Genomic DNA, 12,437 nt, shown 5'->3' with positions numbered 1-12,437 from the left:
AAACCTCTCCTAGTTACCACAACACACTGTGCAACTCATTAAAAACTTGACTTTGCCTCCAGTTCAGCTTGGAATTTGACTAAAACTTAAGGGTCCTAATACTGATAAATATATTTCAAAATTTGCACTATTAATATTTTGATTGTCTGTTTGTGATTAAGCTGGAGTGTTGAAAGTTTCTCAAGTTCATCCAGGGTATAATATCCTATCATTTTGGCCAACACAGCACGATTACAGCAATTCCTTCAAAAAACAGTTTAACTTAGCATCTTTTTTTCGCAGTTCTGTGTGGTCTTGTACAATCTTGCTGTGAACTTCCTGTGCGAAAAGCTTGCTGAAAATTATCATCTTACCAAGATTTTACAGATTCATGCTGCCTCAAAATAGTTTCCTGTAAGTTTTTAGAGAACTCTGTCTGTTCAGTGTGCGCTCCTCTTTGAGCTGACATTTAGGTTTGTGAACTTGAAATGTGGTGTAAGCGATCAGAAGACAGGCAGTCTTTATATTCCCCGAAATAATGGAAGCTCAGGATTTGTGTTCTCACTCTGTTGTTGGGTTTGGTTTTATTCACTAATGTTTCAAATACCAAGTGATAATTTTACATGAGTGTATCTGACATGGATTGGTAGCAAGATTGTTTGATCCTGAAGTTTATCCTCAAAGAACATAATTTTTCCACTTGTTTCTTGGCAGCACTGACATTAAAAGTATGGGAAAACTTGGTATTTTTTATGAAATCATTAAATATGTTTGAAACAGTTTTAATTCCAGGCCAAGATGACAGGGCTCGACACGCTTCATGCCTACTCTCCTAATGAGTCATTTTCTTTTCTTGTCACTCACTTGGGCCACTGAAAACAAGCTTGGCAGCCAAACTCTGGCCCTGTCTAAATGCAAATAATTAATCACAGAATGAATACAGAAAAGACTTGCAGGGTGTCCTCACTTCAAGTTGGAGTTAGGGCCCTGTGAAACGCTTGAAGTGAAATGACTTGAAGTGAGAGTGATAATGGGAGCTGCAGATGCTGGAGAATCCAAGGTAATAAAATGTGAGGCTGGATGAACACAGCAGGCCCAGCAGCATCTCAGGAGCACAAAAGCTGACGTTTCGGGCCTAGACCCTTCATCAGAGAGGGGGATGGGGTGAGGGTTCTGGAATAAACAGGGAGAGAGGGGGAGGCGGACCGAAGATGGAGAGAAAAGAAGATAGGTGGAGAGAGTATAGGTGGGGAGGTAGGGAGGGGGTGGGTCAGTCCAGGGAAGACGGACAGGCCAAGGAGGTGGGATGAGGTTAGTAGGTAGGAGATGGAGGTGTGGCTTGGGGTGGGAGGAAGGGATGGGTGAGAGGAAGAACAGGTTAGGGAGGCAGAGACAGGCTGGGCTGGTTTTGAGACTTGGTTGCAATAGCAATCAATGTTGAAGCCATAATTTGTTTGCTGAGAACAATTTTTGCCCAAAAAGTCAATGTAAAACTTGAAATGCTGTGCCAGACATCTGTAGCATGTGCAATCCTAGCTGAATCCATTTGTAAAATGAAACAAAGAAAGCATCAGTGTAGAAAGCAGGCTTCGAGTTTGCAGAGAAGTCTTTCAAAACATTAACAGCCTAGTACAGGTACAGTGCGAGTTCCTCAACTGTTGCACCTGTACAGCTAAAATACTCTATAGTACAGTATACCAGAGTAAGATTTTAAAAAAAACTGAGTCTTGATACAAACAACAGACAAAATTTTAAAAAACAAAAACTAAAGCAAAGATGAGAAACAAAGTTTACTTCAGGACCTGAACAGAGGACTGTTTTTAAAAAATTGCCTTTGCCTGCAGGGCACAGAAATAGTGGTACCAACTTGAGCAGCACAATCAGGAGGCCTTGCTGGTGATATAATGGCATGACTTATGTGATGTTATGAGAGGCACAATGACTCCAGACCTAGCCAGGAAGTAAAAGTAAAACAGAGAAAACCACTTTGAATGAGGAGAGAGGACACAAAATGGAAATAACTTTAAAGCAAAAGGAGATGGCATAATTGTAGACTCATCGCATTAATGTAATATGCAGCTACTCAAGTGTCAGCTTTGAGCCATTATTATGAATGTTAAGAGGTAAATATGTATCTGCTCATATGGCCAATTAATGAGCATGTGTTTCAGAAGAGGCAGGTATGCTTCTTTACATACTTCTCACTCACACCCTGTTAAAGTAGTTCAGTCACCATCCCAGCCACAGTCAGACGAGCATTTCCTGAAGTTCAGCTGTAGCTACTTAATACGGTATCACAGGGAAATCTGGATGCATGTTTCCATTTGGAGCTGAACGTATCATGTAGGAGAGAATCACATTCTGTCTTCAACTTCACAATTTCTCACCCTGTCAGAAGCTATATGGTTTCAAGGCGACATCCAAGCTCAATCCATCACCTCTAGCTTAGTGCTGACAGGGTCAGAGGAGAGCGTGAAGAGTTCTGGCAGTATGCCAAATATTCAAGCTGTGACTGAGCAGCAAGTCAATCACTTTCGATCAGTCAAGAAAGAAAAGAATGAACTGTTTGCTTGCTCTAATTCCTGCGATTTTATTCACAACACCATGGTCACTGACAGGAAATTAACAGCACTGCAAATTTTTGGCTGATTTAATCATATATTGCAGTGCAGCATTGGTGTTTAAACAATTTAACCCATTACAACACATGAACATTGCCTTGCACTACTTACCTTTGGACAATGGACATTTTCAACTGCTCTGTACAAGTGTTTTTGAGATTTCCAGTGTACTTCTGAGCATTTGGACCAGAGAGACTTTCTTGCTGATTCCTGACTATTGTAAATCATTGGAAATCTTAGAAGCCTAAAAAACCTTGTTCAAGTTAACATAACACTGTAGAACTTTTGGTGAACTGGACCGTCTCAAAGCATCACTAAAATTTCCATGATGTGGCAGGACATTTGGGAGTTAGAACCTTGAGAGACATCGCTAATGTTTGCATAATACGTCAAACTTAGGCATAGCTCATTAACAGTTCACGCTTGCATTAATTCTGAATCTAGTTTTTTCCATGTGTCTCCATAAGTTGACTGATCACTCAAATATTACAAATTACAGAAGGCTCTGTTAAAAATAAGAACATAAACAACAAGTCCTATTCTCTGTTGGGAGAATATTTTGAAGCCTGGAAGACAAAAGCTGATGTATTTGGGAGCCGTTCCTCCTTTAGTCACCATTTGGTGGGTTATATTTCATGTACTAGAATAATTTGTTCAGATTGTTTATCATGAGTGCCAAACAAGTAAACGATATTTTATGTTCTTCAAGAACACTTCGCTCAATCTTTTTATTTTTAACTCTATTTTCCTTACCTTCAAAGTGGGTGTTGTTAATTCTTGGAAAGGGCCACTTATATTTGAGGCATCCAGTAGACTTAAAATAATTAAGCACAGAGTAAAATTTTTATGGCCACTCGACAGTGTTCAGTTTCAATGTCAAAAAAATTCTCTGTTTCTTTTGTAAGATATTTGTCCATTTTCCACCAGGCTACAAATTGCCATAGTTTCCAGTGAACTGCAGTTTATAGTCTGGTTTATGACCTGATGACCATATCTTTGAGAGTTGGGGTGAAACCGTCTTGAATTAATTTCATAGGTTTCTTCCTGCCATCAGACTGTCATTTATTCCCATTGCCTGGGTTGCAGAGGTGAATCCCTATGTCCCTCCAGCACCTAGTCATGTTAATCCTTACTTAACTAAATCTTGAATGCATCCTCACACAGAAAAGTGAATGAGACAGATAATTTGCTTGAGCATGGTTATTCATTTTTTGGGAGAAAATTTTCAATATTGACCTCTATTCGGGATCAGAAATAAATGTGTCGATGACATATTTTATTTTGCTTATGGCTAAGAAGAAAATTAATTCTTCTTCGGATCAAGGATGTTTGTGCGAAGTATGGTTATTTTTCCATTGTTTAAATTGAGCTCTCCCACTTGAATGGAAGCAACCTCCTGTCCCCTGACAATGCACTCAGAGACCAACCTGAGATCAGCACATCTTCAATGTGTCACTGAGATATTTCCATTCCAGGCCTCCCTAGTGGCATCTCTGACTGAACATCATAGCTATTGATGCCAATTTTTTGGATCATGGACATCTGCCCTCCATAAAGGCTTGGTTAATTGCTTTAAAAATTTGACAAATTTTTAAAATCAGGCAAGGACAATGTATTATATCAGTGAGGCCTTTAATACTTCTTCATAATGCCATCAGTTGTGGCCAAAACTTAAATTTTTTGCCCAATGTTTTGAGTGTACTGTCCCATGCAGTTGCACATAACTAACATGAAGTATTTATGAAACTGAAACATTGAAGTAAGATCAGAAAGGCATTACTTTGCCTAAGTGCAACAATCATCGTTACTCAGTGAATGAATGTGTTACCAGGGATGTCAGGTGAAAGAAAGATGTTGTCAACCTGTTCAGGTGGTCCAAAATGACCTATTTTCCAAAATTTAGATGACATTAGATGAACTGGAAGGGGACCAATGTCCTGGGTGGAAGGTTTGCTCGAGTAGTTCGAGAGGGTTTAAACTAGTATGGCAGGGGGGTGGGAACCTGAGCTGTATACCAGAGGTGAGCGTTGATGCAGGTGAGGCAGTAGCAAGAGGTAGACCAGCTAGTGGGAAGGATTTTCCTGGGAAGGAACCAAGGGATCGGTTAAAGTGTGTTTGCTTTAATGCAAGGAGTATCAGGAATAAAAGTGATGAACTTAGAGCATGGATCAGTACCTGGTGCTATGATGTTGTGGCCATAACAGAGACATGGGTTTCTCATGGGCAGGAATGGTTGCTGGATGTTCCAGGGTTTAGAACATTTAAAAAGAATAGGGAGGGGGGAAAAAGAGGAGGGGGTGTAGCACTACTAATCAGAGAGAGTATCACAGCTACAGAAGCTTCCATTGTCGAGGAAGATCTGCCTACTGAGTCAGTATGGGTGGAAATTAGGAACAGCAAGCGAGTAGTCACCTCGTTAGGGGTTTACTACAGGCCCCCCAATAGCAGCAGGGAGATTGTAGAAAGCATAGGTCGACAGATTTTGGAAAAGTGTGGACGCAGTAGGGTTGTTGTAATGGGTGACTTTAACTTTCCTAATATTGATTGGAACCTCCTTCGAGCAGAAGATTTGAATGGAGCTGTTTTTGTAAGGTGTGTTCAGGAGGGTTTCCTAACGCAGTACGTTGACAGGCCGACGAGGGGAGAGGCCATTCTAGACTTGGTGCTCGGAAACGAGCCGGGGCAGGTATCAGATCTTGTGGTGGGAGAGCATTTTGGTGATAGTGACCATAACACTCTCTCATTCTACATAGCTATGGAGAAGGAGAGGATTAGGCAGAATGGGAGGATATTTAATTGGGGAAGAGGAAACTATGATGCGATTAGACACGAGTTAGGAAGCATGGACTGGGAGCAGTTGTTCCATGGTAAGGGAACTATAGACATGTGGAGATGGTTTAAGGAACAGTTGTTGGGAGTGATGAGTAAATATGTCCCTCTGAGACAGGCAAGAAGGGGTAAGATAAAGGAACCTTGGATGACGAGAGCGGTGGAGCTTCTAGTGAAAAGGAAGAAGGTAGCTTACATAAGGTGGAGGAAGCTAGGGTCAAGTTCAGCTAGAGAGGATTACATGCAGGCAAGGAAGGAGCTCAAAAATGGTCTGAGGAGAGCCAGGAGGGGGCACGAGAAAGGCTTGGCAGAAGGAATCCGGGAAAACACAAAGGCATTTTACACTTACGTGAGGAATAAGAGAATGGTCAAAGAAAGAGTAGGGCCGATCAGGGATAGCATAGGGAACTTGTGTGTGGAGCCTGAGGAGGTAGGGGAAGCCCTAAATGAGTTTTTTGCTTCTGTCTTTACGAAAGAATCGAACTGTGTAGTGAATGAAACCTTTGAAGAGCAGGTGTGCATGCTGGAATGGATAGAGATAGAGGAAGCTGATGTACTGAAAATTTTGTCAAACATTAAGATTGACAAGTCGCCAGGCCCGGATCAGATTTGTCCTCGGCTGCTTTGGGAAGCGAGAAATGCAATTGCTTCGCCACTTGCGAAGATCTTTGCATCCTCGCTCTCCACTGGAGTCGTACCTGAGGACTGGAGAGAGGCAAATGTAATTCCTCTCTTCAAGAAAGGAAATAGGGAAATCCCCGGCAATTATAGACCGGTAAGTCTCACGTCTGTCGTCTGCAAGGTGTTAGAAAGGATTCTGAGGGATAAGATTTATGACCATCTGGAAGAGCATGGCTTGATCAAATACAGTCAACACGGCTTTGTGAGGGGTAGGTCATGCCTTACAAACCTTATCGAGTTTTTTGAGGATGTGACTAGTAAGGTTGATGAGGGTCGAGCTGTGGATGTGGTGTATATGGACTTCAGTAAGGCATTTGATAAGGTTCCCCATGGAAGGCTCATTCAGAAGGTCAGGAGGAATGGGATACAGGGGAACTTAGCTGCTTGGATACAGAATTGGCTGGCCAACAGAAGACAGCGTGTGGTAGTAGAAGGAAAATATTCTGCCTGGAAGTCAGTGGTGAGTGGGGTTCCACAGGGCTCTGTCCTTGGGCCTCTACTGTTTGTAATTTTTATTAATGACTTGGACGAGGGAATTGAAGGATGGGTCAGCAAGTTTGCAGACGACACAAAGGTCGGAGGTGTCGTTGACAGTGTAGAGGGCTGTTGTAGGCTGCAGCGGGACATTGACAGGATGCAGAGATGGGCTGAGAGGTGGCAGATGGAGTTCAACCTGGATAAATGCGAGGTGATGCATTTTGGAAGGTCGAATTTGAAAGCTGAGTACAGGATTAAGGATAGGATTCTTGGCAGCGTGGAGGAACAGAGGGATCTTGGTGTGCAGATACATAGATCCCTTAAAATGGCCACCCAAGTGGACAGGGTTGTTAAGAAAGCATATGGTGTTTTGGCTTTCATTAACAGGGGGATTGAGTTTAAGAGTCGTGAGATCTTGTTGCAGCTCTATAAAACTTTGGTTAGACCGCACTTGGAATACTGCGTCCAGTTCTGGGCGCCCTATTATAGGAAAGATGTGGATGCTTTGGAGAGGGTTCAGAGGAGGTTTACCAGGATGCTGCCTGGACTGGAGGGCTTATCTTATGAAGAGAGGTTGACTGAGCTCGGTCTCTTTTCATTGGAGAAAAGGAGGAGGAGAGGGGACCTAATTGAGGTATACAAGATAATGAGAGGCATAGATAGAGTCGATAGCCAGAGACTATTTCCCAGGGCAGAAATGGCTAGCACGAGGGGTCATAGTTTTAAGCTGGTTGGTGGAAAGTATAGAGGGGATGTCAGAGGCAGGTTCTTTACGCAGAGAGTTGTGAGAGCATGGAATGCGTTGCCAGCAGCAGTTGTGGAAGCAAGGTCATTGGGGTCATTTAAGAGACTGCTGGACATGCATATGGTCACAGAAATTTGAGGGTGCATCCATGAGGATCAATGGTCGGCACAACATTGTGGGCTGAAGGGCCTGTTCTGTGCTGTACTGTTCTATGTTCTATGTTCTATGTTCTATTTAAATCTCAGTTTTTAAGCACAAAAACACATGATCTCATTGCTGCTTGTTGGGCCTGACTGAGGTAGAACTGATTTGGTGTGGACTTGTTGGGCCGAAGGTCCTGTTTCCTCACTGTAGGGATTCTATGATTCTGTGATTTCTGTGTTTAACTAATTGTCTGAAGTGCTGATGCTAAGTACCACCAAAATGCAAATTCTTTCTGTCCTTGAAGTTTCCAGTTTTTTGCAATGTGTCAACTTCAACCGACTTTTTTTTAAACTTGTAAAGAGCCTAGGTTTTATCATTTAAAGCAATTTCCACGCAATGAACTGATCCATTCTGCAAATTCTGAACAGATTGTTGAATCAGCCTACAATTACTTGTATCTGGCATCGGATGGTTACATCACTGCTCCCAAAAATATCTGGCAGTTCTATGCGTATGGGTATTGGGATTTCCTTAGGTTTTCTTTGTAAAAGTACAAATTGAATTTAATTTTACAGATGTTGTGACTGTTAAGGCCATAATCCCAACCAGTGTCTCAGCAATGCGATTACTGCATGGATAGAAAGCATATGTCTGTGCACCTGACATTTTGCATAGCGAAATTCCAATGGTGAAACCACTAGCTAAAACAGAAACAGGTCATTTGACCATCAGAGGAGAAAGAAAATGAATCGAACATTAAATAGTTCTATTTGAATAATGAACTGTCACGTGTAAGTTGGAAAATTCACCCTTTGCCTTTTTCTCGTGCACAGCAATAAGTGAAAAAGGAACAGCACTGAATCTAGTTCATATTTCCACAGTCGAGTGAGTCATAAACTGAAAGCAAGAGTCACGGAGCAAGTGGAACTCGGCTCAATGCTAATGATTATGTTTCACCATAGCATGTGCGCATGTAGTAACCATACCTTATTAAAAAGGACATACCTTCTGTGGGGTCAAGGCGACGGGCTCTGCGTCCATGCTTGGAGTTGTTGTGCACAAACATGTTATCGGAAACAGCCAGCACATGACCATCAACATTAATTGTTGTTGATAAAACAACCTGTGAAGTTAAGTGCAAGGCAATGTTATGTTTTAGCTTTGTAGCTTGTCATAATATGGCCACCTTCATTCCCAAAACTGCACTCCACAAAAAGTAATTGCTGATTTCTGGACATACTTTTGACTGTCTGATGACCAAGAAGGCACTCACCCCAGAAAGCTACAGAGTATCATCCATGATGAGGAATGAATGAGCTAATTCTAGTTAGGGCAACTGTTTGAATAAGTTTTAAGTTTGTCATCAAAGTGCTTACAAACGAAACAACAATATCAATAGGTTTTTCATTTTGATTTACCATTCAGGGAAGGTTATTGAAGTGGATGATACAAATCAGTGTACTAGGGTATTAATATATTTTTCAAGAGAAGTAGATTTAAGAGCTTAGGTCAAATTGGGTTGCCTTTGTTCACATATGAAAATGTAGTAGGTTTGTAAAGATGTATCACAACAGAAGCACATATCATTGTGAAGTATCAAGGGAGAATCACATTATCAGAGATCTTATAAGACTTTAAATTAAAGCCTAATTAGGAGCCTAAGATGAATGTTGAAAATCTCTGATGCTCTTCTACTAAAAAAAAGTTTTGTGTTCTGGTCACAAACGAAACAAAGTACTTCAGATCCCCAGCAACTGAAATAAAAACAGAAAGTGCTGGAGAAGCTCAGCCAGTTTGGCAGCATCTGTGGAGAGAGAAAAACAAAGTTAAACTGAGAGGCAAGTATGTCAGGAGATCTCAGATATCTTTAAGAAAGCTAGAATTGTAATGCTAGGGGATTTTAACTTGCCAAACATCAGCTGGGACTGTCATAGTGTTCAGGGCTTGGATGGGGAGGAATTGTTAAGTATGCACAAGAAAACTTTCTTATTCAGTATGTGGGTGTACCCACTAGAGAAGGAGCAATACTTGACCCTCTGTTGGGAAATAGGGCAGGGCAAATGTATAAGTTGTCAGTGGGGGAGAACTGTTGGGCAAGTGGTCTTAATTCTACTAGTTTTAAAATAGATTTGGAAAATGATAGAACAGATCCCCAAAAGTTAAAGATCTAAACTGGATTACGGTCAATTTTGATGGTGTTAGACAGGAACTTCCAAAGTTAATTGGGGGAGGGTATTCACAAGTAAAGGAATGGTTGTAAAGTGGGAGGTCTTTAAGAATGAGTTAAAAGAGTTCAAAGACAATACATTCCTGTTCGTATGAAGGATAAGGCTGGTTGGTGCAGAGGATGTTGGATGACGAGAGAAATTGAGGCTCTGTTCAAGAATTAGAGGGAAGCATTTCTGCTGTAGACAGGTGGGATTGAATGAATCCTGAGAAGAGTATAAGGGCATTCGGAGTATACTTAAGAGGGAAATCAGGAAGACAAAAACAGGACATGAGATAACTTTGGCAAACAGAGTGAAGGAGAATACCAAGAAATTCTACAAGGGCATTTAAGGCAGAAGAGTAACTGAAAAGAATAGGGCACCTTAAAGATCACTAGTAGGGCTTGTTTCCACATTGTAAGGATTCTATGATTCTATGATGATTCTGGACGGGTGAGATACTGAACAAGTATTTCTTGTCAGTATCTACTGTAGAGAAGGACATGGAAGCTAGACAACTTGGGAAATAAATAGCAACATCTTAAAAAGTGTCAATATTTCAGAAATGGAAGGTGTCGAAGGTCTTAAAACACATAAAGGTGGATAAATCACTGGGACCTGATCAGGTATTTCCCAGAACTTTATGGGAAGCAAGGGACGAGATTGCCGGGCCCCTTGATGAGATATTTGTATCATCAATAACCACAGATGTTGTGAAAGAGAACTGGAGGTTGGGGTTAATGTGGTCACAAGAAAATTGTAAGGAAAAGCCAAGAAACTATTGACTTGGTGAGCCTTACATCAGTGGTGGGTAAGATGTTGAGGGGATTATGATGGTCAGAATTTCCATGTATTTGAAAAGGCAAGGACGAATTAGGGATAGCATGGCTTTATGTGTGGGGAATCATGACTCACAAACTTGTTTGAGTATTTTTGAAGAGATGACAAAGAAGATTGATGAAGGCAGAGCGGCAAACATTGTATGGACTTCACTGATGTGTTCAAAAAAAAGTGGCATGGTAGGCTGGTTAGTAAGGTTACCTCAGATGGGATCCGGGGAAGCTAGCCAATTGGATACAAAATTAGTTTGAAGCTAGGAAAAAGAGGGAGGTGGTGGAGGGATGTTTTTTGGACTGGATGCCTGTCACCAGTGGTCAGCCACAAGGGTCTGCGCTAAGTCTACTGCTTTTCGTCATTTATATAAATGGTTTGGATGTGAATAGAGGAGGTATGTTTAGTAAGTTTGCAGATGACTCCAAAACAGGCAGTGCAGTGGACAAGGAAGAAAATTGTCTCAGAGTACAATGGGACCTAGTCCAAGTGGCAGATGGAGTTTATTTTAGATAAATGGTTGCTGATGCGTTTTCATAAGGCAAATCAGGGTAGGACTGATATAGTTAATGGTAATGTCCTGGGGAATGTTGCTGAATAAACACACCTAGGGGTGCAGGTGCATAGTTCCTTGAAAGTGGAGATGCAGGTAGATAGGGTGGTGAAGAATGTGTTTGACACGCTTGCCTTCGTTCATCATAACATTGTATATAGGAGTTGTAGCGGCCTTATAGGACATTAGTGAGGTCACTTTTGGAAGACTGTGTAAAAATCAGGTTGCCCTTCTGTATGAAGAAATTTGCTAGATTTGAGATGGTGCGGAAAATCTTTACAAGGATGCTGCCAGGACTGGAGGGATTGAGCTACAGGAAGAGCCCCCACAAGGGCTTTCTTCCCTGGAGTGTCGGAGGTTGAGAGGTTACCTTATAGAGGTCTGTAAAATCATGATGGGCATGGAGAATGTGATAGCCAAAGTCTTTTTCCTCCAGTTAGGGAGACACAACTGGAGGGCAAAGGTTTTAGGTGAGATGGGAAACATTTAAAAAGTTACTGGAGGGGTATCTCTGGGTTTAGACTGCATCTAACTCTGCATCTCTGCTCAAATTCAAATATAAGACTGTGACATCATTGACAGAACTACCCATACTGTCCGTGTCCTGGGAGTGTTTAATACAGGAGATTTATATCTATATTTAGTATTTGATGAGAAAATATGAATATAAATTTTTCACAGTTTAAAGCATACATGATTTCAAATGACTGCAGCAGCCCTTTCCATTCTTAGAGGAGTGGCAACAATCCAGGTTCCCCTACTGTGTAAGATGTCAGTTATCTGAGAACTTGTATTGAATATAACAATGAATCATGAACTTTGGCAAGAATGATTCCAGAGGATGTAGATTTTGGTGTGTGACTCGGATGTTCCGATCATCAATCACTGGAACTGAAAACTGCATTCTAATATCGCACACCTAATAGGTACTAGAATAGCCAAATCCTAAATATGTATACTTCATCTCATTTATGAGTTTGCAATATTAGGTGCATGAGGGATGTCTTTGGACTGCAAATAAGGGTACAAATTTAGTACACTCCAAATTGAAAATTAAGATTAATGCAGTGAAATGGAAGAAAATGCTCAAATGATTGCTAGACCAATAATGTATGGTTAATCGGGTGGCAGCCAGGATTGGAATCATGAGAGCTATTTATTCAGTCTGTGATCTGTGTCAGGACTATGCACAGTTGATTAATTTTTGCACAAGTACTTCAGTTTTTCTGAGTTGTGACCTTATGAGATTGGGTAAGTGGTAGGGTGGCATGTGGGGCAGAGTGAGTGACATCATTGGACCAGTCTTACTAGCCAAATCAGCAGTAGCAATGAGAGTGCTCTGTGACAGGCCACGTACCTGCCTGCTTTCT

At 41.4% G+C, this 12,437-nt stretch overlaps 1 protein-coding gene across 5 annotated transcripts in view; it reads right to left on the bottom strand.

Annotated features, from left to right (window-relative positions):
- The window catches only part of LOC125448084 (transcription factor COE2), a 246,260-nt gene that overhangs the window by 83,282 nt on the left and 150,541 nt on the right, over nucleotides 1-12,437 (bottom strand). For all 5 annotated transcript variants that reach the window (XM_048523092.2, XM_059641079.1, XM_048523091.2 and 2 more), the window contains one exon: nucleotides 8,482-8,599. In XM_048523092.2, coding sequence (XP_048379049.1) covers nucleotides 8,482-8,599 — 118 coding nt within the window. The remainder of the gene's footprint in view (nucleotides 1-8,481; nucleotides 8,600-12,437) is intronic.

This window comes from Stegostoma tigrinum, chromosome 40 (assembly GCF_030684315.1).
Source record: "Stegostoma tigrinum isolate sSteTig4 chromosome 40, sSteTig4.hap1, whole genome shotgun sequence".
NCBI lineage: Eukaryota > Metazoa > Chordata > Chondrichthyes > Orectolobiformes > Stegostomatidae > Stegostoma > Stegostoma tigrinum.
Note: the sequence above shows the minus strand (reverse complement) of the source record. Positions and strands in the feature narration are given on the sequence as shown.